Genomic DNA, 26,513 nt, shown 5'->3' on the forward strand with positions numbered 1-26,513 from the left:
ACAGACGATGCACTGATGTGAGATCAGACTCACACTAAACAGACACTGAACTGATGTGAGATCAGATTCACACTAAACAGACACAACTGATGTGAGATCAGACTCACACTAAACAGACACTGAACTGATGTGAGATCAGACACACACTAAAAAGACACTGAACTGATGTGAGATCAGACTCACACTAAACAGACGCTGCACTGATGTGAGATCAGACTCACACTAAACAGACACTGAACTGATGTGAGATCAGATTCACACTAAACAGACACAACTGATGTGAGATCAGACTCACACTAAACAGATTGTGGTCTTCGGTGCGGTCCAGAAGTTTGTCCAGCTGGTAAAGAGCTCGACTAGCAGCGTGCCATGGCAGAAAGTCACTCTCCTGAGACAAGTATGAGATGATCTGCAGGGGGACTTTTTGGGGCAGATACCCCGCTCTAGACGAAAGAGGGGGGTAAGAACAGTCATGTTAACTTTGCATAAATCCATAAAACGTCAGATCTTGAGCATTAACAGTACAGATCAAACCCTGGATGAAGTATTTCAGCAGGATATTGTGCTCTGGTCAAATGACACTGTGTTCCTAGAACACAATTAATCCCAGCAGTCTTAAAAATATGGCTCGTCATTGCTGCCTCCATTTATTTCTGTTCCCCATTCTCTACCTCTCCATTTTGCCTTTGGCGTTTTTTTTTAAATACTCCTATGAGAGGAGAAACAGAGAGGTGGCCTAAACTGTATCCTTAGAGCAAAATGTCTTATGTCTTAGAGGAGAGGCAAGACTTTCCAAAACAAATTTTATTACAGCAGTTTGCTAGAGCAACCATCACTATTTCGATAAATCTCAACCATGAGTAATAATCTTCATAACATATCTTGTGCTGCACTGTAAAGTATGTGCTATGGACATTTATGATGCCTCAAATTATGCAGCTTGTCTAGGAGAGGAGTGTTATTACTTTTCTAGGTGATCAGACTTCTAACTGTGGCCTGGAGGATGATAAAACTGGCACTTACGTTGAAGGAGGAACCTGAGCCATAACTAGGGACCAAAAACATAATAGAGATTTGGTTGTGGGCTCTTTTGACTTGTGCCAGTATACAACCATACAGTACACCCTAGTTATCACCTAGCAACCATCCAGAAGACCCTAGCATTGTTGTGTTGAGTTTTGCACACACATTCCTCACCTGTGCTGTGTTTTCAGGCCTACCTCTGCTTTATAATGATGGAAATGAATCGTTATGTATCATAATTTCATTTAGTGCATAAGCACTCAGGATCAGAGGTCAGGTAAAAAGGGAAGTGATCAGACTTGAAAACAGACTCATTAAATTCCATTGGACAGGCCCACCAAACACACATTTAATTGAGACATTATTCAGAGTTATTCAGAGACACCTTATTTTACCCAAGGTGGTTTTTAACATTTCCTGAGAAACGGATTTGCAATGCATCAACATTAGCAACAAACAAGATTGTGACAGATTTCAAATAAACTATTATACGAAAAAGTCAATTTTTTTTTAAGATGCCAATGAAAGTAAATAAACACCTTTGTGTTGCCCAAAGTGTTATAAGAGGTTTATGTCTAAGATCTGGAACTGTGTTTTTCTTTCTTCAAATAGGCTTTTTATATATTAAATTAAAGAAAGGAGTCGTCTTCAAACTGCCTTTAATAATTCAAGCTCAGGGATTAATGGATCCTCAAAGTTTTAATATAAAGTATTATTTTATGATACATGGTAATGGTAAGTTAGTGTGACATATTTGCTCAATAGTATTTAAGAATGCCCAACATATTCTCATGATGAGAGCAAGTCTCTGACTTTGACACAAAAAATGTTTTGCAATAATCCTGTCAGTCTTACAAAAATATTGAAGAAAGGAATAATTGGATAGTTATGCAGGACCTACTTCATAGCCATGGAGCTATAGAAAATGAACCAATACCCTTGAAGCATGAATCATCCAATCAGAATTCAACTGTGGTATAATGAGCAATCGTTTCTGTATACACTGTAAAATAAACAACTAGTCTCTCACATGTAGGATGCAGTTTTCACATGGATGTAAGAGTTCTCCAGCTGTCACATTACACATTGCGTCTTGTGTTTATCATTAGCTTCTGCTTTAAAAATGTGACGTGAATTAATGTCATCACATTAACCTCCTGAGACCCGCGGAAGTGCTGTGTGCATATTCTGTTTCACTTTTTGATTTGTAACTAGTAGCACATAATAAATAAGCAAAAAAGCAAATAGTTTCCCTAGAAAATGTATGTATGTATGCATTATAAAAATCAGAATCTATATAATGATTACATTGTCCCATATCTGCCAAACAAGTTGAGTGGTCCAAACATCATCTACAGCCTGAAACTGAACTGCTGATCAGATTTTAGGATGGAATGCAAGCTATAGGATGCTCCCTTGCTCCCTATTTAGTGAATGACTTAACCTCCAGTGTGCTGTCAGTTTTCACTGGCATCAGAACATTTTGACATGCACCTTATTCTCATCCTAACTCCTTATAAAGCCTCTGAAAGACACATTTTTGTTTTAGCTTTAGCTTTTTTAGATGAACCCATTTATTCTCAAAGTGAAAATGCACAGTAAATATATAGGAATGCATGAAATAATGTTAATGAATAGAATTGTAATGCACAGAGATAACAAAATAAAATACAACAAAATTAAATTTAAAATGACGCGAAATGACCAACAGATGTGCTAAAGATGTGTTTTTCTACTTTTGAGGATCATGTTTATCAGGGCGCTGCACAAGAAACCTGAACAGATTTGTTTAAAATGAAAATATGGTCTCTCCTCTTGACAACCAAATGGGTTTCAATGAAAAATCAACGTGGAGATTTCTTACCAGAGGCACTTTTGTTGGTGCTGCATCTTCATGGAAATCGATGGCATGCTGTTGTGTCAAGTGACTCGGAGCAGCAAAACTGAATCCTTTAAATGACATTCTAGAGTCTTGTGAACAGTATTAAGTCAGTTTTTATTCATTTAAATTATGCGTGCGGATAGCAAAGTCAAAATACAACGTCCACAAATGTGGATGCAGGCTCGCACAAGGTTAAAAGTTAAGTGAATGATAGTCAGTGAACTAAAAAGTGACTAAGCATTAAACACCAGTAATTATTACATTATATGAACATGCCATCACTGACAGTAATGTAGTATTAGAATTTGAACAACTGCATTGATGTGATAAAAAAAATTATTTATATCATTATTCTGTAAAAAAAGATGTTTGATTGTGTGTTTATCTTGAAATAATGGGGTAATCAATACAATAAATAGGGGTGTGCAGCGAAGTCATTAAATGTATCTGTATATGTTTATATGATAAAATTATCTGTATCTGTCTCTGTATTCAGATAGAAAAGGGTGTGGGCGGGGCTTAAACCGGAAGTGCGTAAAACGAACCGAAACCCCCATTTTTAAATGTTACTCTTTTAAAAGACTACACATTTTTAGTTTCTGTTCATAAAATATGCCTTGTATATGACTTTTCATAATAATAGCATAATAATAATAACAACAATCATTATTAATATTATAAGAAATCTTACTATGTTGTTCACTGGTTTCTCCTGGTATGTCTGATAATGTCTGAATGAAACAGAATTTTTGTTTGTATTTATATGAATGACATCAATATTCTGGAGGCAGGAGGTGTCAAGCACACATTTCGCAGTGAATAATAAATACAAATTCAAACATTAAAAATAGAAATAAATAGAAATCAATGAAGCATACAAACAGGTGAATGTCTTGTATGTCTATTAGGATTTTTATGATAGGACACCATTATTAGTCAACACTGTGCTCATGCTTAAGCTATAAATGAATATATGGGAATCATGTGTGAATTGGTGTGATACATTAACATACATATTTGAAGAAGTGGAAAGTGTACATGATGTCATATCTTAGTTAACGTTATACTTGATAAGCTCCAGATGCACACAATTAACAGTCGAGACCACGCCAATCAGATCTGAAATCACACTGTGCACATTTTCAGTCATAAGGTTTATACAGCACTTTAGAAAACCTCTATATATTATAATTGTATTAATAAAATTGTTTTTTTAAACTATTTATCAACCTAAATAATATTTAAGACAACATCACTTATATTCATTAACAAAACACGGCAAAAGGTAGTAAACTGCTGAACTCACAATTAGAACAACTGAACGCCCCGAGTGCCTTAAGTCTCTTGTCTTAAGGACCACATCTCTCCAATTACCCTTGCACTTTTTAGTTACATCATTCATCCTTATCCTCTTAAATCCATTTCCTTCTTTTAGCCTTTGAGCCTCTGAGCTGTGACTGAATTACATGGCAGAAAACATTTTTCTAATTACGAAGAGAGCAGGCAACTGGCCGGACAGCAGAACTCCTGTCCCCACCTTCAACCTGAAATGTTCAATTACTCACTACAAATTAGTTTAAGGGTTCATTTGATTGATTGATTTAATTTATTTTACAATTTAATTGAATATTTAGGCTTGCAAAAAAAAAGTAAATCACATTTAAAAGATAATAACTAAATTATAAAAATTGGTTCAAATACAACATTTTGACAGAGGGGGCACAGTGGTCTGACTAAGGGGCACATTTTCAACTCAGGAGCATGTTAAGAGCAACTTGACAGCTTCTTGAATAAATATAGAAAATATAATTTTAAACTGACCTGTAATTGTAGGTCATTTAAACAGAGATTTAGCTATTTGATCTATTTGAACATTTCAAATAGACCAATTACGAAACTCTACACTCTACTGTCTCTATTGCAACTACAGGCCCGTTGACAGGGGGCGGTTCGTGTAGTTTGAACGCCCCCCCACCTACTCACTGCCAAAGGTCCAGAATTTAAGTTGCATTTTGTTTTATAATTTTTTTATTCATTAATATCATCCTTTACAGGAGTTACATGCGCAGCAACTGACAATATTCACTCATAGCAAAATATGTGAGCGCGGTAAAGTTAGTTTGACGTTCGACATTCGTTGGACATTTGGTTTTGCAGATGTAAGCCTGAAAACTCCACTCACTACGCTAACACATAGATGTCCACTCATTCATTCAATTCACGTGCACGATATACATAAAAAAATAAACAAAACAGTAAAATACATTTTCACATTCAGAATGCTCTTACAACTTTCCAGAGGACAGACAGACTTTTTTCACTTAATACAGGTGATGTTATTACAGTATGATCAATTATAAGTAATCAATTATTTTAGAAAAGTATTCACTAAAATTCACCAAAATTATGTTTTCTCATTCTAAATTTCGTAGTAACTTCCCAGAGAATAGACAGACTTTTTACAGGATAGATTATTACTGTATAATCAATTATATAAGTACAGTAATACATTTTTTTATAGAAAAAAAAATCACACAAATTCACAAAAATTATATTTTGTAATTTTAAAGGCTTTTTAGAATTTTAATGATTAAGTAGTAAGTCTTTCTATCCTCAAAACTGATTACTGTACTTATATAATTGATCATTCTGTAATAATATCACCTGTAGTATGTCTGTCTGTCCTGTGGGAAGTTATAAGAACATTCTGAATGTGAAAATGTATTTTACATTTTTTTTTCATGTATAACTTGCATGTGAATTGAATGAATGAGTGGACATCTCCTATGTTTTAGTGTAGTGAGTGCAGTTTTCAGATGGTCCCTTACATCTGCGAAACCAAATGTTGAACGTCAAACTTTACTGCGCTAAATCAGTGAAGCCAACGACATCCAGCTGGATCTTGATTATGGGGCAAAAAGAGCAGGAGAGACGGAAGCGAAAGCAGGCAGCAGCGTCATTGTAGCAGAATATTGAACATATTGCCAAACAGGGTACGGTTGTTATACAGCACTTTGTGCATCAAAAAGCGTGCTCGTTAAGATACCAGCAGACAAGCTAATCCAGCACAAATCAGTGCATAAAAAGTCACCAAAATTAAGTATTTGAACCAATACAAAATGAGGGGAAAAACTGCAAAAAGGTCCACTTTTTAAAAAAAAGAACCCCCCTTCCACTAGGCTGGCTACGGGCCTGAACTACCTGCTCTACCAGTGATGCTGATATATATAGAAACAGATCAGCATACTGTATCTATGAAAGTTCAAAACAAGCAGCTAGGGATTACATTAGTGACTGCGAGCTGTTAACAGCAACTGTTTATTGCCTACTTTCGGATTTAACATAAAATTCTAGTTTAACAGAAATAAAGTAAATACCCAACATAAGTTTAATGTGTTACACTATAATGTGTTACAAACATTAAAACTTGTGAAATATGACCTGTACATATCTTTACAGTTTTCTTGATTAAAGCATACACTCTGTAGAGTTGATACTCCAGACCCTACACACTCTCATGAACAAATGTCACTAGGGGGACTTTTTGCCTGCACTTTTGAAATGTCACTGATGCCATATATTCAACTCATCACTCAAATGTCATTGGCTCTTGTGTGTCATGTTACCGGTCTTTTCATGTGACCGATAGCGGCAATTTAATGTTTGTATGCATTTTCACAGAGAGGAACATTTTCAGCAATTAAAACTTTCACCCTGTTCCTCACACAGAGCTATCATATGGCTTTAGAAGTCTTTAAATGCAGCATTAATTTTTTGGTAAGTTATTGTGACTGTACTTCTATCTAGTTGTCATGTCTTTTATATCAAACCATACGATAAATTCAAAGATGGCAGAGCCTATGACAGAATTGTCCGAACTGAGGCAAAAAGTTGATACAGTGACGTTTTGCTCATGAGAACTGTCAGGGATACTCAATTTTGGAAAGCTCAGAAGCCACAATGTAAAAAGTAAAAAAATAATAATAAATACAGTGCTATCAATAAGAATAAGACATTTATGTAAATATTTTGAAACTGAGTTTGGGCACCCTAAGAACCCTGAACAGGTGCCCCAGTTGTCAAGGTCGATCAACCCATGATATTGAAGTGGCCAACCCCATGACCTTTAATAACCACCTTCCTGATGTCAATGTCTGTCACCTTTTGGTCTTGAAGCAACCACTCCTGTAGTCTCTAATAACCCACTTCCACCAGATATATAAATGAATTGAAATGAAAGAAAAGTACAATCATTAAGTGGAGTACAGTGCTCAGTCAGTAAATGCAGAGCTAAGCAGTTGTGTTTTTCAGTCTGCTTTAAATGCAGCTAATGTTGGAGCACATCTGACCTCTTCTGGAAGCTGGTTCCAGCTACAGTGGCATAATAGCTAAACGCTGGCCGACCATGTTTTGAGTGAACCCTCTGTATGTCTAACTGACTTTTTACTGACTTACTGACTTCTAATGGTCTTTTTGGGAAGGCCGGTGAGACACCCATTGTAGTAGTGTAACCTACTGATAATGAAATTGTGAACAGCTTTCTCTAAGTCTGGACTGGATACAAAACATAAAATTCTCACTATATTTTTTGATATGATAGTAAGCTGATTTAGTTATTGCTTTGACATGACTACAGATTTTACACAAGGTGTTTAACAAGGATTCAGTTTTTAATATGCAGGTTGGTATTTTTACTTCTCAAGTACATACGAGCCAATAAGCAGTTCCACATATTGGAGCCCCAAGTCTGAATGAGGCAGCCTGATAATGTCTGCTCTGTTTTATACATATTAGCTGTAAACCACAGCAGAGAGAAGCAATATGTATAAACCAGGCCTTGTGGTACCCTTGTCCATAAAAACCCAATTCTTTACATGACTGTTAAAGCTCAACACCAGCTGTACAGTGCTGGCAGATGAGCCTGTCATTTCAGTGAGATGAGTGGCAGCATCTGGAAGCTTCCTCATTTAGTTTGCTAGGAGTATAAAAAAAGAATCACTGTCCACAGTGAAATAATGTTAAAGTCTGCACTTAGCAGTGTCATTGGCTGCAGTCAAGCAGAGCTCTCCCATTTCCTGCAGCCGAATCACAGTCATGATAATATTCAGAACAATAGCCCTAGTGCTTGTGTGATATTGCTTAATTAAAATACATATTTGGACTTTATGATTTAATTCAGTCAGATTTTAGCACCTAGATTTGAGTTACTGAATATTTCCACAAGCGTGGCTACGTTAAGCACAATGAGAGAATATGAGAATCAAACAGCGAGAACCAGAGGTAGAGCAGTTATTCCTGTAGGGACTAATGACATCTTGGCAGCCTATGGCATAAAAAGCACTCAGAGGACACTCTATCACAGAGGATTGCTTTAGGAATTACTCTGTTCTCTCTATCCACTATCCTTCCACTCCTGCTCTATCTTTCTCTCTATCCCTCCTCTTACATTCAGCAGTGGATCGGTGTGAGACTCCAGCTAATGAAGAAGATCTAAAGGATCGTTACAATGAGCAAGCAATGCAGAATACAGTAACAGAAAGGGTTTTAGAAGGAAGCGATAATCTGATATACACCTCAGTTTCTTATTATACAGAAGCAGAGTAAGAGCTGGATGGACTCACTGCAGGTCTCATCAATGAAGGGTGTCTCTTCAACATTGCCTACTCGTTAAAGGAGAAACTGGACAGAGCTGTATCTGTCAGTAATCAACAGATCTGACTCAAGTTTACTGGATCTGACTGTTCTTTACTATTGTGATGGACTGTTTGATCAGATTCTTTCAGGCTGACCAGAGGACAACAGGTATCCCCTTTGAGGTTCTGGTTCCTCTAAAGGTTTTATCCTCCTTGAAGGCCTGTCCTGACCAAATCTTACATGACTAAATGACAAAAAGTATACCATATTAAAAAATTTTGAACAAGGCGTAGTCCAATTTACATTTACTCGTTGCATCATATTGAATCATATTGAATTATGAATGGTTTTACAAGCAATTTGCAAAGAACTAATTCTAGCTCCTGTTTCCTGAATAAAGCCTCAAGAGATTTTCCTCAACACGGTTACTGTCACTGCTCTCTGGTAAGGCGACAACCTGGAATGCTGCATTGTGACAACTGCTGTAACAATATAAAAAGCAATATGCAAATAAAACTGCCACAGTGTTGAATAGTCTCTCTGAATTAGTCTGAAGGAAGTAAAATAGATCTCTGACAAGACTGCTGATAGTTTTAGGTTCTCTGAATGATTCCACATGCTTCCAGTGTAGCCAGTAACAAACAGAACTCACCTTGCCAGATTGAAGACATCATCGATCAGACCAGCCCTGTTGCCCACGGAGATGATCTGCAGAGAGAGAGGAGCATAGAAATTATTTATAAATCAGGATAATCCCAAGGAGAAGAGAGACAAATAAAGAAGGAAAAATAAACTGTAACCTGAAGATTGGATGAAAATGGGAGGATTCAAAAAGGAAAGATAGGAAGTGAATGGAGGAAGATCATGTGACAGATGTGGAATGGAAGTAATCTCTTGTACAGGGAATTTTAGCTGGTGTACCGTTGGGTTGGTCATCAGCTGTTGAATGAGCAGTCTCCAGTTGTGGAGGTCATAGTTCACTCTGAAGTAGCCGGTTTGATTGATGTTGCCCAGCAACCATGTATCTCTATTCATGTGACTCACTTTGTGAATCTCTATAAATAAACAAGTAAAAGAACATGAACAAACCTTGACCTTGATGTTTCTAGCATTTTACCAGTTGAGCTACAATATCTTTTTAAAGAGAATTGTGATAAATTACAACTTCATGTATGTGTTCATATCAGTTTTAGCCTAATATATTGATGTTATAGTTGGGCATGTTATGCATCAACTATACATATATGCACATACTGTATATAAGAACAACAGGACATTAAATGACAGTCGAGATATTGACAGACAGATGTGAATATCTTTAGATTCCAGGATGTTTAAACTGTGTCCTGACTGTACGTCTTATGAAGCTAAAAGAGCAACTTTTCTGTTGTCATTGAATATAACTGAACTAGTTTAAGAAAATCAAGCCAACTGGTCACTGACAGTTACAGTTGATTTGAACTGACGTGTTCTCTCTAGACACAAACGCTCTTCAAAAACGTTATGTCCAAGAACATTTCAAATGTTTAGCACTATTCAGTAGTCCTACACGTGAAAAGAATACATGAAACATAAAACAGTTGACGTTTAGTAATGTATGACATCTTTAAATGTGATTGCTACAGTCATATGTTGTAAAATTAAAGGCAGAGCTTGTGGTTTATCATGGATAACAAATGCACTTGTTAAGTGTTTAAGCACTGAGAGGACTAAATGGATTTGGAGTGTATTGTGATCAGGGTGTATCCAACCGTCAGCGACCAGACTGCAGGAGTCAGGTCTGTGAGTTAATGCATATAAATGGAGTCTCTATGTTACAATCTCTGTTTCCTTCAAGAGTCATTAGCAATGATTCCACTGTCAGGCCAAATGAAGGCATGCTAGTGCTTGCCAAGGCCAGTTGCATCCCCACTGTCACTTCCAGGGCTTAATTGTGCCTCCTCTGAGCTTATTCTGGGCCAACAGTCAATGGCCTTTGGCCTGCCGATACCACTTGGGCCAAAGAATGTCAATTGGGGATTGAGGCATGGTCAATGTCAAAGGTGGAATTTAGCGAGACACTCGTGCTGCTTTTTATTCAAGTCAGATGTGGAATATTCCTACTTGAATTCTCCAAATTCTGACCATAAATGAATTCCATTGCCAGATGCTTGGAAAATTATGTTTAAACAACCAAAACTGCAACACACCTGTTAGCATAACTATTTATTTGTTGCAACCCAACTGATAAACAATGTTACTATGTTAGCATTTGTGCTACAGGTGTACGATCATCAAAAGATAGTTTAATTTATCGTGTTTTGTACATCAGTCTCTGCAAATGTTTGTTAAACAAACATCAATATCTTGTAATGTAGCAACTTTGATTCATTGATCGATATTATTTAATAAAAGTGAATGTTTATCACAAATTTTGTACATCTCTGGGTGCCGACATATTTGTGTGACGTCATAAACCTGCATCTCAGCAAACAAAAATTGTAGACAGATTACAAATCTGTTAAGATGCACAATAGACAAAGCAGTGCCCAAAGAAAGAACTTTCCATGGTTTGAGATCATGGACGGTGTGCTGTGACATCGTCCTGCTGTTAGTGGAGAGACCGCTCAGGACAACATGGCAGTGAATGTCGGTGAGTTATCAACGTTAAATTGTCTTGCTATCTAGCTAACTTTTCCATACAATATAAATCTTGATATTCTAGATAACATGTGTGTTTGTTTTGGCTTGTGAAATGGGCATGGTGTGTGACATTTGCACCAGGGTGGCGGGTTTTAGGGCAACGCTGTGGGGCTTTTGGCCCGATGGTGGGAATGCAGAGCGATTTTGGTCTCAAGGCTCATGGTCCGAGGCTATTGACCATGGCTGACCAGTTTATGGCCTTTGCTTGCACTGGCCCGAAAGTGGAAAAGAAGCTATTGTCTCCAGTTCATCCTTGAGTGCCTTGTGTCATTTGCATTGTACCCTGATAAGGGCTGTTTTTTAGGGAAGGTTAGCAGGGAAGAGGCTGTTAAATGGGAACTCTAAGCTCTGAACCACACAGATCACTTTTTGAATTCCAACTCTTGGAATTTGACATGCTGTGGCTCTATTCAGTTAAGATCAGCCTCTTTATCCCAGAAGACTTAAAAAAATATGATGATGAAGGACATGAGGCCATTACAAGAATGTGTGTTGTACAATAGGAAATGTTAAATGTTTTTTTTATTTGGAACTTTATTCAATGAAACATTGTTTTACTCGTACAAGTTTTTTTGTTAAAAAAATACATTTTTACAATTGTTAAATACATTTAAATTGAATCTGATGAGGACAATCTGCATAATTCTCACCTGTTTTATTGGAGAGCCAGATGATTGTCTCTGTTGATATGTGACTGGAGTTTCCCACTGCGAGCGTCAGGGGAATTTGCCACTGAAGGCTGAAACGAGACAAAGACACAAATACATGAAATGTTTCTATTCGATCTCATTGGAACAGATAATCATTCACAGCTGTATGTGTCACATACTGTATAATAATAAATACATGATCTGACACAAAACCCCCACAATTAAATGGGATTGTGGGTTACATGAAAATGATATCTCCTCTGTCTCAACAGCAGCAAACAAAGGGACAAACATTTTTAAAATCCCCTCCCAATCCTGAAAAAATGGTTACATCCTTGTGTATGAGTAAACCTCTAATGAAGCTGACAGCTGTCACACTGAATGATCACTCCTTTCAAAGACTGTCAACATGTAAATGACACCCAGGTGGAAATGAACTGCTGTCTTCCAGCGTAAATTACCCCAAACAACACCAACGGTCTTATTTAAAATGTCTTATGTCTGAATTTGCCTCAGTACAGAATGTGTAAACATCAACTGGCAACTCTGAAATAAAACAAGATTTTCAAGGGCAGCTTTTAATTTCAGCAGTAATATCAGTTCTTAACAGCAGACACAGGGAACACTGGAATCAACATGAAAGCAAGTTTTTAACAACGCCACAGAGAAAACTATAGCACAGTGGAGACACATTATGATTAGATGAACAATTAAGAAGCCTGCTGGAGAACTGTATTTAAAGCACATATGTTTGTAAGGGGACAATTGAGAGAGATTCTGTGCTAGATGAGCAGTGATAACAATATTTATAAATTCCAGTGATATTAGAAGCATCTGTGTGTGTTCAAACTAAATGACACACTGATACATTTATATAAATATGATTTCATCAGGGAGAATGAAAAGAGAAGAAAACAAAAGCAAATTAAAGTTCTTCACAGGCTTCTGGTCATTTGGTGGCTTGTGTTTATGTTCATTTATAGCGGAGTCTGTCTGCTTTCATCATACATGCTGCTGCGGCTTAGACTAAAACATTCAGAAGATCCACTGCAAAGTAGATCTAGACAGGTGGCGCTTAGGAGGAGTGGAGTAAATGCGAGGAAAGCCATCATATCATGCTGCAGTGAGACCAGCTTTTGACCCTATTATGTAGGGTGGTCTGGGAACATGCTCCCCCGGGAGATTTTATTTTATTTTTTGTTATACATTTTATCTTTTGTTGGTCAAAACTATACCAAAGCTTTCAATTAAGGTGATATTTGGAGTATGTGTAGCATTAATGTAACTATGGGCTACAAACATCTCTAAAAGACATGACAAAGCATTATTGTATTTTACCTATTGTATTTTACCTGTATTTTAAGTCAATTATCATAACTGTAAACTTAATTTAATTAATAAATAATTCGATTGATGTAAAGTCACAGTGTGATTAGAGGTGGAGCTATCCATTTTATACCAAAACAAATCAAATATATTTTTTAGGCAATTTATAAATTGCAACACATCTTTTAGAAAAGCCTGAGCCCTGCTGAATTTTTTTAATAATAATAATAATAATAATTCACAAGCTGCAGTTTGTGAAATGTGTCAAGATTTAAAATTAATTGTGATTAAACCACATCCACCCTTATTCACTCTCTCTCTCTGTCTGTGTGGGTGTGATCATATCTCTTTAGGGACTGCTGGCTTTAGCAGCGCTGGGGCCATTCAGCTCAACATGTGTGATACGATTGAAGATTCTCACAACACTTTTAACCAACACTAGCAGAACAGACAGGAAAGAACAAAAGTGTCTTCATCTGAAACTGTCCATGAATGTCCCCCATGATGGAGTTTGAGTAGAGCTTGTGCTGTTGTGTACATCTGTGTTCTGTAGACATGAATTAGACTTTAAGTCGATCATTCAGAGACTGTTTGAAAGCACTGAGACCACGAGGAACTCGACAGAAGAACATGAGGATGTTATACAGGATATTGTGGATATAGAAGGAATCCACCTGCCCTGTGGAGAACATCCTGCAGCTGAATACAGACAAAGAAGCTGATGGTGGACTTCCAGCACAGCAAGAAACCCTTGAGGCAAATTGTCAAATAGAAACATGTATCAGCATCTGTCTGGGGTGATCCGGACACTAAATACAGTTGGAAAAAAAATCTTATCTCAAGCTACTTTAAAGATGGTCTTGGACACATATGGCTATAACACTTTTGTGTGTGTGTGTGTGTGTGTGTGTGTGTGTGTGTGTGTGTGTGTGTGTGTAAACACTAATTCATCCTGACACATCCCACAAAACACGCTATTACTGTGGCAAAACAAGGGTTTTAAAGCTGAAGGGTTTAATTTCTGCACCACTAGTCTCACCAAATGGGATTGCAAAAATAATTACAGTTTTCAAACAGATCCCAGAAAACTCCCCCCATCTTCCATTGTTTGTAAATAATTCTGCCTCAGATTCACACCATGTTTCAACATATGGCCCAGTCAAGTATTACTAAATATAAATACCCTATTAATATTTATCTCCTAAAATATTACTTTTATAAAACTAATGGCATGTTTAATGTGCTTAATTCATGTTTACAGAATATATATATATATATATATATATATATACACACACATAAATGTTTTGTTCAGAATTATTGTGATTGGCTCTCTAAGGGGCGTCGGTAAGTTCTTTAGTTGTTTTCTCAAGGGTCATCCACCTGTGTGTGTGTGTGTGTTTTCTGCTGCACGCAGAGCAGCCGCAGATCACCATAAGTACAGTTTTGATTGAAGCAAAGAGTTCAGTATGATATTTCACATATTCCTTAACCAGATAGCACTCTAAAAACCAGAAGAAAGCAGCACTGGAATGGAAGAATTTGCAGAGCAGATAGCGCTCTGAGTGACCGGGACAGATCCTCTGTTGTAAAGCAGGAGTAATGGGCCTTGCTGAATTCATCGTATCATTTGTTGGGGATGCAACGCACATGAGCTGCAACCAGGCCTGCAACAATGCTGGGGTAGTGTGTGGTTTTAACTTACAGTTTACACTACAGTCAATTTGTTTTATCATTTTGTTCACTTAATTTGTGTATTGAAGAAAACCATAAGTGTATTGCTTTGCATTTGATCCAGTGAAAATTATATTTTCTTTAAAGTATTATTGTTTGCCTAAATAAAATGGATAAAAAAAAATATTTTCCTTGAAAGAGATACTTTCAAATTGGTTGTGTCTCATGTGAAAGAGCACTGTCATTTTATATGTGAAAAAAAAAATTATTTATTTAATTCATTTATTTTATATAACAACCACAAAAAGACATCTGGTGTTTGTGATCATTCACTTTGCTATATTAAGACGGAAATAATATTATACTAATACCTAGGTAACTCATATATTTACCTAGGACCCAGCACTTTAAATTACCAAGCTTATTCATACAAGGGTAGTAGTGAGGCTGGGGTTACATACAAATATATGACTATTTTGATGTGTGGTGTTACACTTTTAGGTGAAATCAACCTAAGAATGACGAGAAAGATTTTGACACAGTTGCGAATCAACAACAAGTTGCTTGAGTGGCTCAAATCCAGCAGGGGACTTTAAAATAATTAAATGGATTCATTGTCTCTATTACAGTCAAGCACTTCTGCATTCAACAAGAAAATCAATTTGTGCCTTGACCCTTTAATAAGCTGTTATATATATATATATATATCAGGGTTTCCGTTGTCCGGTAATTACCGGACATTGGCCGGTAAAAAAATTAAATGTCCGACAAAATTAAATCTCTCAAATTGTCAAATTGTCCGATTAAAATTGCCTAATAATCCCGTCCCCCTAACACAATCTGAATTTGAGAATAAGCCTAAAATGTATAAAGCAAAAATACACCGATCTCTTGCTATGTTATAAAGGAACAGGCTCTATCGTTTGAAAGTTATGAAACAACATCGCATGCTGCATTTCAAATAAAGCGCACGCCTAAAACGGCTGCAATATAGACCTAAACAACGAACGATTGAGTGAGACGTTTCAAATATGGCCAGGCCCAGGCAGACTAGCTTTAAAAGCTTTTTTCAGAGGCCAGACGATGGTGAATCAGGAACATCTCATTATAGATAGATCAGTGCTTCTAATCCGCGCGATTCGTGCAGTTTTTTTCTCTATCATCAAAACTGAATAGCCTATGTTCATCAGTGCATGGTTACATATCAAGCAGGGACACGTTTGTGTGCATTTTATTTTGTGATTTCACCGAATTAATAGAGAGTCTCCAGAACGGCGATAGATTGAAACGCTGCGTCCTAGTGAAGATTGCGCAACTCGCGCAGCGCATCGTCCATGCAACTGATAGCAGCGGACACGAGCGCTCAGCTTGATTTCAAAAACAACAGATTTTAGCGCTAGATCTCTTATTTAATAACGGACTAAATGAATAATCTGCTAGTTAACTGGAGATGTTTTATTTATTTGTATTAGGTACATCCGTGCCTCAATGTTTCAAAAAGTGAATGTGTGTGAAACCACAGTAAAAAACAATTGCCGTTGATTGACGCCAATCGGACGTTCATGTTTTTTTTCGTCTATTTGAAAGTTTAGCTAATAATAATATGTTGCATTCTATACGGCCTGATTATGTCATTTTTTAAGTTACATAGACTGCCTCCAGTTTTCCTCAACTTGACTAATTAAGAGGCGATATATTTGACCGGCATATCATCAAAATGTCCGTAAAACGAAACCCAGTGACCGGCACCATTTTTTTCTAGCGGAAACTCTGATAAATATATATATATATATATATATATATATATATATATATATATATATATATTTATAACATTACCTAAGTGCACATCCGTGTTTTGAAAAATGGAAGTCACATAAGATACTATGGTAAAGCTGTTAATAAAGGGTTTACAGTTTAAATGAGCTCCAGATTAGTTGTGCTAGTGAAATTAAGCACAGGATCTGCAAACTACTAAGCTTTGCCCAACATTCGTTTGCCAACTTAAAATGATGGTGAAAAGCCTAATTTCAGTTGAGTATAAACATTTCCTCTCGTTGTTTTTGACACTTATGGACGCTCTCTGAAGACTGATGAGGTTTAACGAATTAACGAACAATTCTGAGGTTTTAATATGGAGAGGAAAACTGCTGCCCTGAACAAACACAAATTTAATATGCTAAAATGAACTGACAAAACAATGTGTGACCGAGCGGAGGGCAGGGCCGGGGGGTGATTCTGCACACCCGGTCACTTATCAGACTAATTAAGCCTCCGAGAGGTATAAGGGCCGACTGCGAATGGTGGTGCAAGGGAGAGTGATTGTTTACGGTCAGCTGACCATCAACGATCTCTCTCTCTCTACACCACCATTCGCAGAATGTGCAGAATCACCACCCGGCCCCGGCCTCCGCCCTGTCACACAATGTTAGCTCCTGTAGTGCTAACCACCAATAAAAAAACGTTTATTTGGCCATTTTCAAAAAATATTCTGGATTAAATGTAAACCTCTATAGCCCCTTAGTTTATATAAATAAACACAAATTTGAATTTAAAAATGTTTACCGTAATGCCTTTCGAGAATATTTGTCTGCTAGACTTCCACTGTAAGTGCATTAAATGTAAACACATTTATCATTCTGTCTTTTACAAACTGAAGGACAAGTTGCCGAGGTAATCGACAGCAGGCAACAGATGCAGTACATTTTAAGCAGAATTTAACCAAGATAATTAACATCCAGCAAAGAGTGGACTCAGAGGAGGACTGTAAGAGCTGACAGCAGTACTTGTTGTTGGGCCTGAGTGGAACAGAACTCTTGTTAGGTTAGCCAGCTGGTTATGTATTTGAAGCACAATGATGTGGAATAAATCAATTTCATTTTTTGCTGCCACTTTCCATTGTCTTCCTATTTTCCAGCCAAGTTTGGTCTTCTCTAGCTGTGGCTCATCTATGAACTTTAATGAGACTCAGTGGGTATGAAACATACAGAGAGAGTGTGAAATATAGTCAAACTGACCTTCTCTGTTACCTTCTGCTTCTGCCAATGTTTCTGTCAGCACATTTTGCTCGGCTGCGAGGTGATACACTGCATTTACAGAGGAGTCAAATCCCCTCTGCATGCTGGCAGCTTGTCTGGATCTCAGCTGAAAACCCGCCTGTGGGGCGAAACAGGAAAGAGACGCCCCTACTCGTAACACAGCTCTGATATTGATTCTTGAAGTGGCTTTGCTTCAGAACGCCTCCGCAGAAGAGCATAGCTCTCAGAAAACACGCTCAACTAGGAGGAGAATTTCACATGAAGGTCGCTTTGTCTGCCCTGAATAAGTGAATCTCAGAGAAAGAGGCGTACTAACAGATGTCTACCTGTGCGTTTCATATTTATGGCATGACATGAGTTGATGTGGAGGGCTAGCCTACAGGAATAAAAAAACGAGAAGTCAAGAACTGTTATTACTGTTATCTGCATCTGCAGATGATAATTATGTATTATTAATGTTTTAATCTCACTAGCATAATTATTCTGTTCTAGTTTTCTCTAATAGATAAAATTTTGGACACCTTCAGTCAAAAACACATAATGAGAATATAACAAAATACATCCTCCAAGCTCAGGAGTTTTTGCTGATGTCCTCAATTTGAAAGCGTTTGTCACTGGTATTGTGCATCATTTACAAAACCTTACTTGTCAAGGTCTAAATAGGACAACATTGCATAAAAACATGCTCACTATGAATACTTGAAGAGAAACAGCATCATACAAATAAAATGTAGTAAATTCTTGTGATGCTAAAGTATCTGATCCAAAACAAAAGCAAGAGGATTTCTCAAAACGGATGAAAGGCGCTGTTAAGTGAAGATCTGAGTGGTCTTCCACCAGCTGTCGCAGACACGATCAACCAAGCCAGAGCTCCCTCTACCAGGCAGCTTTTTGCCCTAAATTGGTGTTCTTCCCGATCTGAAGACCCGCAGAGGTGTGCAGTCAGGTCAGTGCTTTCATTCCTGCAGGAAAAGCTGGAGGAGCGGCTGTCCCCGTCCACCTTGAAGGTGTATGTAGCCGCAATAGCGGCCCACCACAATGCAGTGGACAGTAAGTCCCTGGGGAAGCATGAATTGATTATCAGGTTTCTAAGAGGCTCCCGGAGGTTGAATCCTCCCAGGCCATGGCTGTTCCCTTCATTGGATCTTTCCGTGGTCCTTAGGGGCCTTCAGAGAACCCCCTTCGAGCTGCTAGAGTCAGTCGAGCTAAATGCCCTCTCCCAGAAGACGGCCCTCTTGATTGTGCTCGCTTCCGTCAAGAGGGTTGGAGACCTGCAAGTGTTCTCTGTCAGCGACACTTGCCTGGAGTTCGGTCCGGAAGATGCTCATGTCATCCTAAGACCTCGAACGTGCTATGTGCCCAAGGCTCCACGTCCCCTTTCAGGGACCAGGTAGTGAACCTGCAAGAGCTGCCCTTGGAGGAGACAGACACAGCCTTATCATTGCTGTGTCCGGTACATGCTTTGCGTACCCATTTGGACTGCACACAGAGCTTTAGCAGACATTTGTAGAGCAGCGGGCTGGGCAACACCCATTACCTTTGCAAGATTCTACAATCTCCAGGTTGGGTCGGTATACTGCTTGCACTAGCGTTTTTACCACACGTGCTCTTTTACTCCCAGGTGAGTCCTCAAACTTGCACTCCCTGGATGTTCTTCTTCCCCAGCCCTATGGCTCGCGAATTCATCAGAGGAATTCCCCACCAGACCCACTACGGGTACTAATTACTCTGTACTGGAATAGGTGCTCCATAGGTGCTGGTTATCACGATTGTATGTATTTTCCATGGTACAGTCCCCCTGTCAGGCAGACCCGTGTCTCCCATGGGCAGTCCCCACTGTCCCGGTCGCCGTGTTTGTAGAGCTCCTTCCTCATTAGGCAGGGCCTACCACCACGCCACTTCCATGTATGGCGTAACAGGCCCATGTGACGCATTTGCCAAATTTTCACCTTCCAGCCTGGGCAGAATGTGGTCTCCACGGAGTCTTTTCCCCCTGAAAGAATAGGACTGGAAAAGAATGCCTTCCCCGATGCGTGTTATAGCTAGATGACCCCAGCCGCATCTAACACTCTATGAGGAGAAACATAGAGAGAGAAAAGGCCACGGCTGGCGCGGCCTGCTCCAATGCTTGTCACGTCGCTTATTCCCACCCCTCATGGGAAAACCTTGGTCGGATGCCTGGAACATGATAAAAAGAATATGACATCTTAGTGGGGCATTGAGGAAGGTAACGTGCAGTCTGATGCCCATGCTCCTTTGGCACGCAACAGATCACATAACACGGTTCAGTGCAGGTGGCACTATTGAATAGGGGCCCCTTGTGTCACTACAACTGACAAAACGTTGAGTGAGTGACAGAAGGGGAACATCTAGTTTACTAGTTTATTTCTAGTGTAATCCTTGTTCCCTGATGGAGGGAACGAGATGTTGTGTTCCCCTTGCCACAACACTGTACCAAGCCACTGTAATGGCCAAACAATATTCTCGGCTCCTCAGTGCAGAACCTGACTGAACAGATGCACGATCTCCACCTTTTATACCCGTATGTCCGGGGGCGGGACATGCAAATTCTGTTCGCCAATTTTTCATTGGCCTTTTTCATATTCGGAGGTATCTGAGGCTCTCGAAAGAAGCCCCTTGTGTCACTACAATCAACACAACATCTTGTTCCCTTCATCAGGGATCAGGGATTACACTAGTAACCTAAACGTTTTCCATGACAATTCAGGCGGGTGACTGACCCGAGTAGAGCATGAGTCGCTAATAAAATATTAAATGCTCACTTAATATGAGCTTGTTTGAGTGGACATGATGAGAGATCTCATTTGTTTGATCAGGTTTATATTACTCTTTACTGTGATTGTGGGGGGGGTGAAGCAAGTTTAAGCTGGTTAGACTGGTCTCCCCATCCTGGTTAAGATGGTGTTCAACTGGTCGGCCAGCTAGTCTCCTAGTCTGACAAGTGCCCAAAGTTCCTCTAAAACCAAAGCAATTTGACCAGCCTGGCCTGCTAAGTGGTCAAAAAGACCATCAAAGAACTACTGTTTGTCAACAGTAGTGGTAAAGGCAGCAATCAAAAGACCTGATACACAGTAATCACCTTGTTTGTTCACCTTCTATAAACCAGTACATGGATTCTATTCATTCATGGGGCTGCTCAATGTCTGATCTCATTTTTAATCAGTATGGTTTATCCTTCTGTTTCTTTTCTTCAGCTGCTGAACTACTGTACTGTCTGTTTCTGTCTGAGTTTGACCTGGTCAAAGGAAACATCAGAGCATTCTTGGAGTAGAATTACTAACTGTGTGGCTTTATACACGATTCACCATCACAGTGTTCAGACTCTGACATGTCATTATTATATGCTGGATTGTTCTTCAAGATTTGTGAGGGAATAAATGTCAGATGGTCAAAATGTTAATTAATAGATTAATAGATAATAGTTAATTAATAATGAATTATAATTGTTAGCTAATTAATAGAGGTTCGGGAGGAGCAAGTTAATTTTAATCGGACAAATCACACCCTGCAAGTAGGAGTATATAAGCTACTGCTTATCTGCTTCCTGTGACAACTCTCCTGCAGGCTCATCCTGACATGGCCCTCCAGCATGACAATACCACCAGCCATACTGCTCATTCTGTGCATGATTTCCTGCAAGACAGGAATGTAAATTCTCTACCATGACCAGCGAAGAGCCCAGATCTCAGGCCGATTGAGCAAGTCTGGAACCTGTTAGATTGGAGGGTCAGGGCTATGGCTATTCCCCCCAGAAATGTCCTGGAACTTGGAAGTGCCTTGGTGGAAGAGTGGGGTAACATCTCAAAGCAAGAACTGGCATATCTGGTGCAGTCCATGAGGAGGAGATGAACTGTAGTACTTAATGCAGCTGGTGGCCACAACAGACACTGACTGTTACTTTTGATTGACTCATTATTCCATTTCTGTTTGTCATGTGTCTGTGAATCTTGTTCAGTTTATGTCTCAGTTGTTGAATGTTTTTATGTTAATACAAATATATATACACAAGTTTGCTGGAAATAAAAGCAGTTGAATGTGAGAGGATGTTTCTTTTTTTGCTGAGTCTATTTCCCAGCACATTTCTGTATGCATTGCAGAGCTGCAACTCTCTTTATTCCTAGATAATTTCATGCGGTTCACACCTATTGCTATGCGATGCATATCTTATGCAAGACATATATTGTACAGCAGTTTGCAGTCAATGCAGTAATGCAGTGTGGGCTCTTCCTAGTGAACATCTTCCAGGTTCTCCTGTTCTAATGCAGTATGAGCTCTCTGATTCAAGCGCAGTGGTGGTGCAGTATTCTTAAGAGCCTTTTAGCATTTCCAGTTAACCTTCGCATTATCCTTTCCTTCACTCATGGTTAAAACGAGCCCAAAACATAATAAATATAGCTTGATATAACCTTCAAAATAAATTTTGTTTCCTTACAGGCATGCATAAATGTAATATAACCATGTGTGACCCACTTGATACTGTAGCTGCAGTTCCCGCCCACGCTCGATACTGCTTAAACATAATCCACATATTTTCGATAATGCCACGGTAGCACCCCTTTTGCATTTTGATACTGCCGCAGTAGTACCCCACAATGACAAACATAATAAAGTTGTATTCTAAACTAAACTTTTGCTTTCCTCAAAGCTGCATATAAACGTAATTGACATGTTTTCCCTAACTAACATTTTGCTCCCCCTACAGGTGTTGATAAATCTAATAAATTCATAGAATTGTCCAAATAGAATTGTTGCTGGATCACTGTCCTAAATACTTCCTGCCATAGTCATAATACCGATCTTTCACCTTAACGTCTTTATGGGGGTAATCAGGACTCAAGTCAAGTATTGAGCTCCAAGCCCTCCAGGATACGGACTGCAAGCCAAAGACGTTTACCACTTCAACACAAGATTACATTAACATTCAACCTACTGAAATGGAGTTAATTAACAGAGGTTCGGGAGGAGCATGTTAATTTTAATCTGACAAATCACAGCCCGTGAGTAGGAGTATAGAAGCCGCTGCTTACCTGCTTCCTGTTACAACTCTCTTGACATCCCACCTCCACCTAGTCTCTAGATTCATTATTTATTTAAATAAGACCGGGGTAATCAAGACTCGAGTCGAGTCTAGAGCTCCGAGCCCTGCAGTATACGGACAGCAAGCCAAAGACGTTTACCACTTCAACACAAGATTGCATTAACATACTGAATGACTGATAGTGTGTTCTTTCCATGTCACAACATTCATATTTGATATTTGGCACTGTACCTTTTGTTGGACAGTTCAGGATGGCCAATCCTGGCATCGGTGTCATAGACAAAGTGCTCTTGGGAGATGGAAACACTGTTGTCAAAACTGTCGTCCTTACTGATGGTGACGACAGGATATCCCATCTGCAGAGTCCAGTGGTCCATGAGCACTGTGATGTTGATGTTCTTCCCCTCCCTCTGCATGACCTGTGACACAAACATCACACATCAAAACATCATACACATGTATCACTGTATGTATTTCAGCATGTAGAGCATCTGTGCAGCTCACAGTAGAGGGATTGTGTGTGGATAGTGTCAGAGGAAGTGAGTTGTGTTGTTGGTCCAGTGAACACTCTCTCTAAATGCTTGTGTTCTCGCAAAAGAACAACCATTTACAGACACAAGAACTCAAACCCTCAGAATGGACCTAATGGAGCTAAAACTTCTAGAGCAGTTGTGTTTCCATATTTGTAAATTGATTCAGACTTGATGGCGTTAATGGATTATTATGCACACGTTGAACTGATTTGGTTTTACTTTGTGATACACACAAAGTCAGTAAGTCCTAAAACCAAATTGGAGGAAATAAAAACCCAGGATTTTTTATTTTAAAAAATGCAATTAAAATGTTCTGTTCTCTTAAACTGCACATGTGGGAAGATCCCAAGCCATAATTCGATTTATATGTATGTTTCTTATCAGAAAGCTGCTCCTCCTATTTTAAATAACTAAAACATTAAATTGGATCTCACAGGCCATTAATGAACGCTCGTGTGAATGAGTTGTGAATGTGAATGAGTTTTGTCCCTGAGGGAAATATATTCCACACATTCATTCTTATTCTGTGAAAATGTTACTATAAATTACTCAGCACAATGAACAACTTTCAGTTTTCAGTATAAATTGTTATAAACTCTCTGTGGAACATTTTGACAATTTTTTTTGATAGCTGCTGAAAAAGTCTTCCCATCAGAGTATGACCTGACATTTGTAAATATTTAAATCTGAGACTGAACTGGGCTTGTACAAGTCAAATTTATTTTATTATTTTGGACACCGATTATAAAACCTAGGATAATTCACACGTTTCACACAACAAAGGTGGACTTCTCTCATCTGTTGATGACTCACGCGTTGTTTGTGTGTGAATACAGAAGAAGAGGCTCTGCAGAGGCTTTTGATGCAGATGACGTTCCTACATTATGAATATTTTTCTGTAGGACGGCTTTCAAGAAGCTGATGTATCTGTGCACTGGCAGAAATAATTAAAGGAAGTGAAGGCTGTTCCAGCGATGGGTCGTGAGTTTGACAAAGGGCTTTGTGGGCATTAAGCACTGGCAGATTATTGCAGTAAATATGATTTCATGAATAACTAATGGACACAGCACATTTCAGTATTCATTAGATGATGGGTGGTCACACATTGTTAATGTGCCACACACACACACACACACACACACAGAGAGAGAGAGAGAATGCAGTACTCCTGATCAGACTGCTTCACATAAATTCAACTTTATATCCTTTATCTTCTGAAAGAGACAATGAAGAACATCTGCCAGCATTACAGAGAGTGATGTGAAAGACATGATGCTGCATATGATGCTTAAGAGCTGCTTAATGCCCTGCTGCTCAATTACAAAGTTGTAATCTCATTAAAGACACTTTGAGAGACTTGCTGAGAGTCATGTGACTTTAAAAGCGAGCTGATGAGTCATCAGTTAAGTTGAGTGTTTGTGTTCATGTGAGCTGATGACTTGAACACAAACACTCAACTTAACTGATGACTGTTGACGATGACTGTTTTTACTTTCTTTTGACTCTCTCCTCACTTTTTCTCAGACTTACATCTCTCTCTTAGCATTCTAATGTCCTCATCTTTCTCTTGAAAACTTAAATCTTAAGATACTAAATCTTTTAAGGAAGAGAAAATGTCTCCAATTATGAAGTAAAAGCCTTAAGTGCAAACGCATGACAATCAAACACATCCAGCATCCAAATCAAACTCTTCCCTGATCCTGTCCCAACTTTTCTGTGTTGATATAAGTTGAACTCAATCACATACATTTATTGTGTTTCTTATATAATAACCTCTGACCTATATATAGCGTTTGAATGTTTAAGTGCCCTAGGGTGCACTCAATAGTGTGTACAAGATAGTGAGCACAACAAGAGCTATGTGTCAAATCTCACCTCAGACAATTTGTTCCACAAGTCATCTTTTGCCGCATTCCCGTACATGTTCATCACCAAGTAATCCTGCAAACAGACGCACATCAAAAAGAGAGAAAATTTACACATTAACTCCTGTTTTTCAGCTTTTAAGTTTAAGCATTGTAGAAGAAACAAAAAGGTTTTTGAAAACTGGTCAGGAATGGTGAAGTCAGGCGGCTGAATTAACTCAAACAATAACATTACTAATCCTCTCAAATCAAAGTTGAATATATGCAAATTAGCAGCAGCTGCTTGGGTGTGATTGGCTGTCAGTTCAAGGAAGGAGGCTAATTAGAGGCTGATTCAATGCTGCATCAGCATCTCACAGAGTAAGATGCAACATCTTTTTCCTTTAAGATGCCAATTATTTTAGCCTTTGCTTGATAAATTATAACTTAATTGAGGCATTTGTTTCAGTGTGGACCAGCAGGCGTAATGAAAGTTATGAGCAAATTGCACTGGGACTCTGAAACCATGAAGCAGTCCAGCTGAACTCAATCTCACTATCTGCTCTGCTGAGTTTTCAGAGATTCTGGGATCACCATCCTGCTGTATTTGATTTAAGCCAGTGAAATCCCTCATCTCTCTTGCTTTCTTCCTCCATCATTTGTCAAGTGTGGTCTTCAAGTGAGGTCAAAAATATTTTAATTACGAGTTTCGAGCACAAGAATGACCAAGCGAAGTTGTATTTACAAGTCAGAAACGTAGAATTCTAGATGATGTCGATGGCATCCTTCTAATGTTTACTCCAATTTAAATTGTGAGTGAAACTATTAAAGATAAAACACAAATAAAGACTTTTTAGTACACAAATACAAACTATTTGCAAAGTGTTTTATGCTGAAAGAGCTAACAGTTGAGCAATGAATAATAATAAAATCACTGCAGATATTGATATATTCTTAAAACACACTAAATAAGGGACCTCAATTTTACAAATTTTTTATAAATTACTAACAAACAATGCTTTCAGAGGCATGAACATTAAAGTGGAGTAGCAGTGACATTGAACCTGATGGCTGACAGTGTGTCTCAATCAGCTCCATATGTTGTGAATCAGTATATTGTAAACACAAATTTGGACACTGGCAAGGGTGCTGATTCACTGGGGATTGG

General features: G+C 38.5%; 1 protein-coding gene across 1 annotated transcript in view; it reads right to left on the reverse strand.

Moving 5' to 3' along the window:
- Positions 1 to 26,513, reverse strand: part of LOC127637426 (thyrotropin-releasing hormone-degrading ectoenzyme-like) — a 146,772-nt gene that overhangs the window by 13,167 nt on the left and 107,092 nt on the right. The window contains exons 8-13 of the mRNA XM_052118471.1: positions 25,377 to 25,442; positions 23,200 to 23,387; positions 11,872 to 11,960; positions 9,461 to 9,594; positions 9,192 to 9,247; positions 296 to 443 (exon numbers count right to left, since the gene is read on the reverse strand). Coding sequence (XP_051974431.1) covers positions 296 to 443; positions 9,192 to 9,247; positions 9,461 to 9,594; positions 11,872 to 11,960; positions 23,200 to 23,387; positions 25,377 to 25,442 — 681 coding nt within the window. The remainder of the gene's footprint in view (positions 1 to 295; positions 444 to 9,191; positions 9,248 to 9,460; positions 9,595 to 11,871; positions 11,961 to 23,199; positions 23,388 to 25,376; positions 25,443 to 26,513) is intronic.

Source organism: Xyrauchen texanus, chromosome 45 (assembly GCF_025860055.1).
Source record: "Xyrauchen texanus isolate HMW12.3.18 chromosome 45, RBS_HiC_50CHRs, whole genome shotgun sequence".
NCBI classification, from domain to species: domain Eukaryota; kingdom Metazoa; phylum Chordata; class Actinopteri; order Cypriniformes; family Catostomidae; genus Xyrauchen; species Xyrauchen texanus.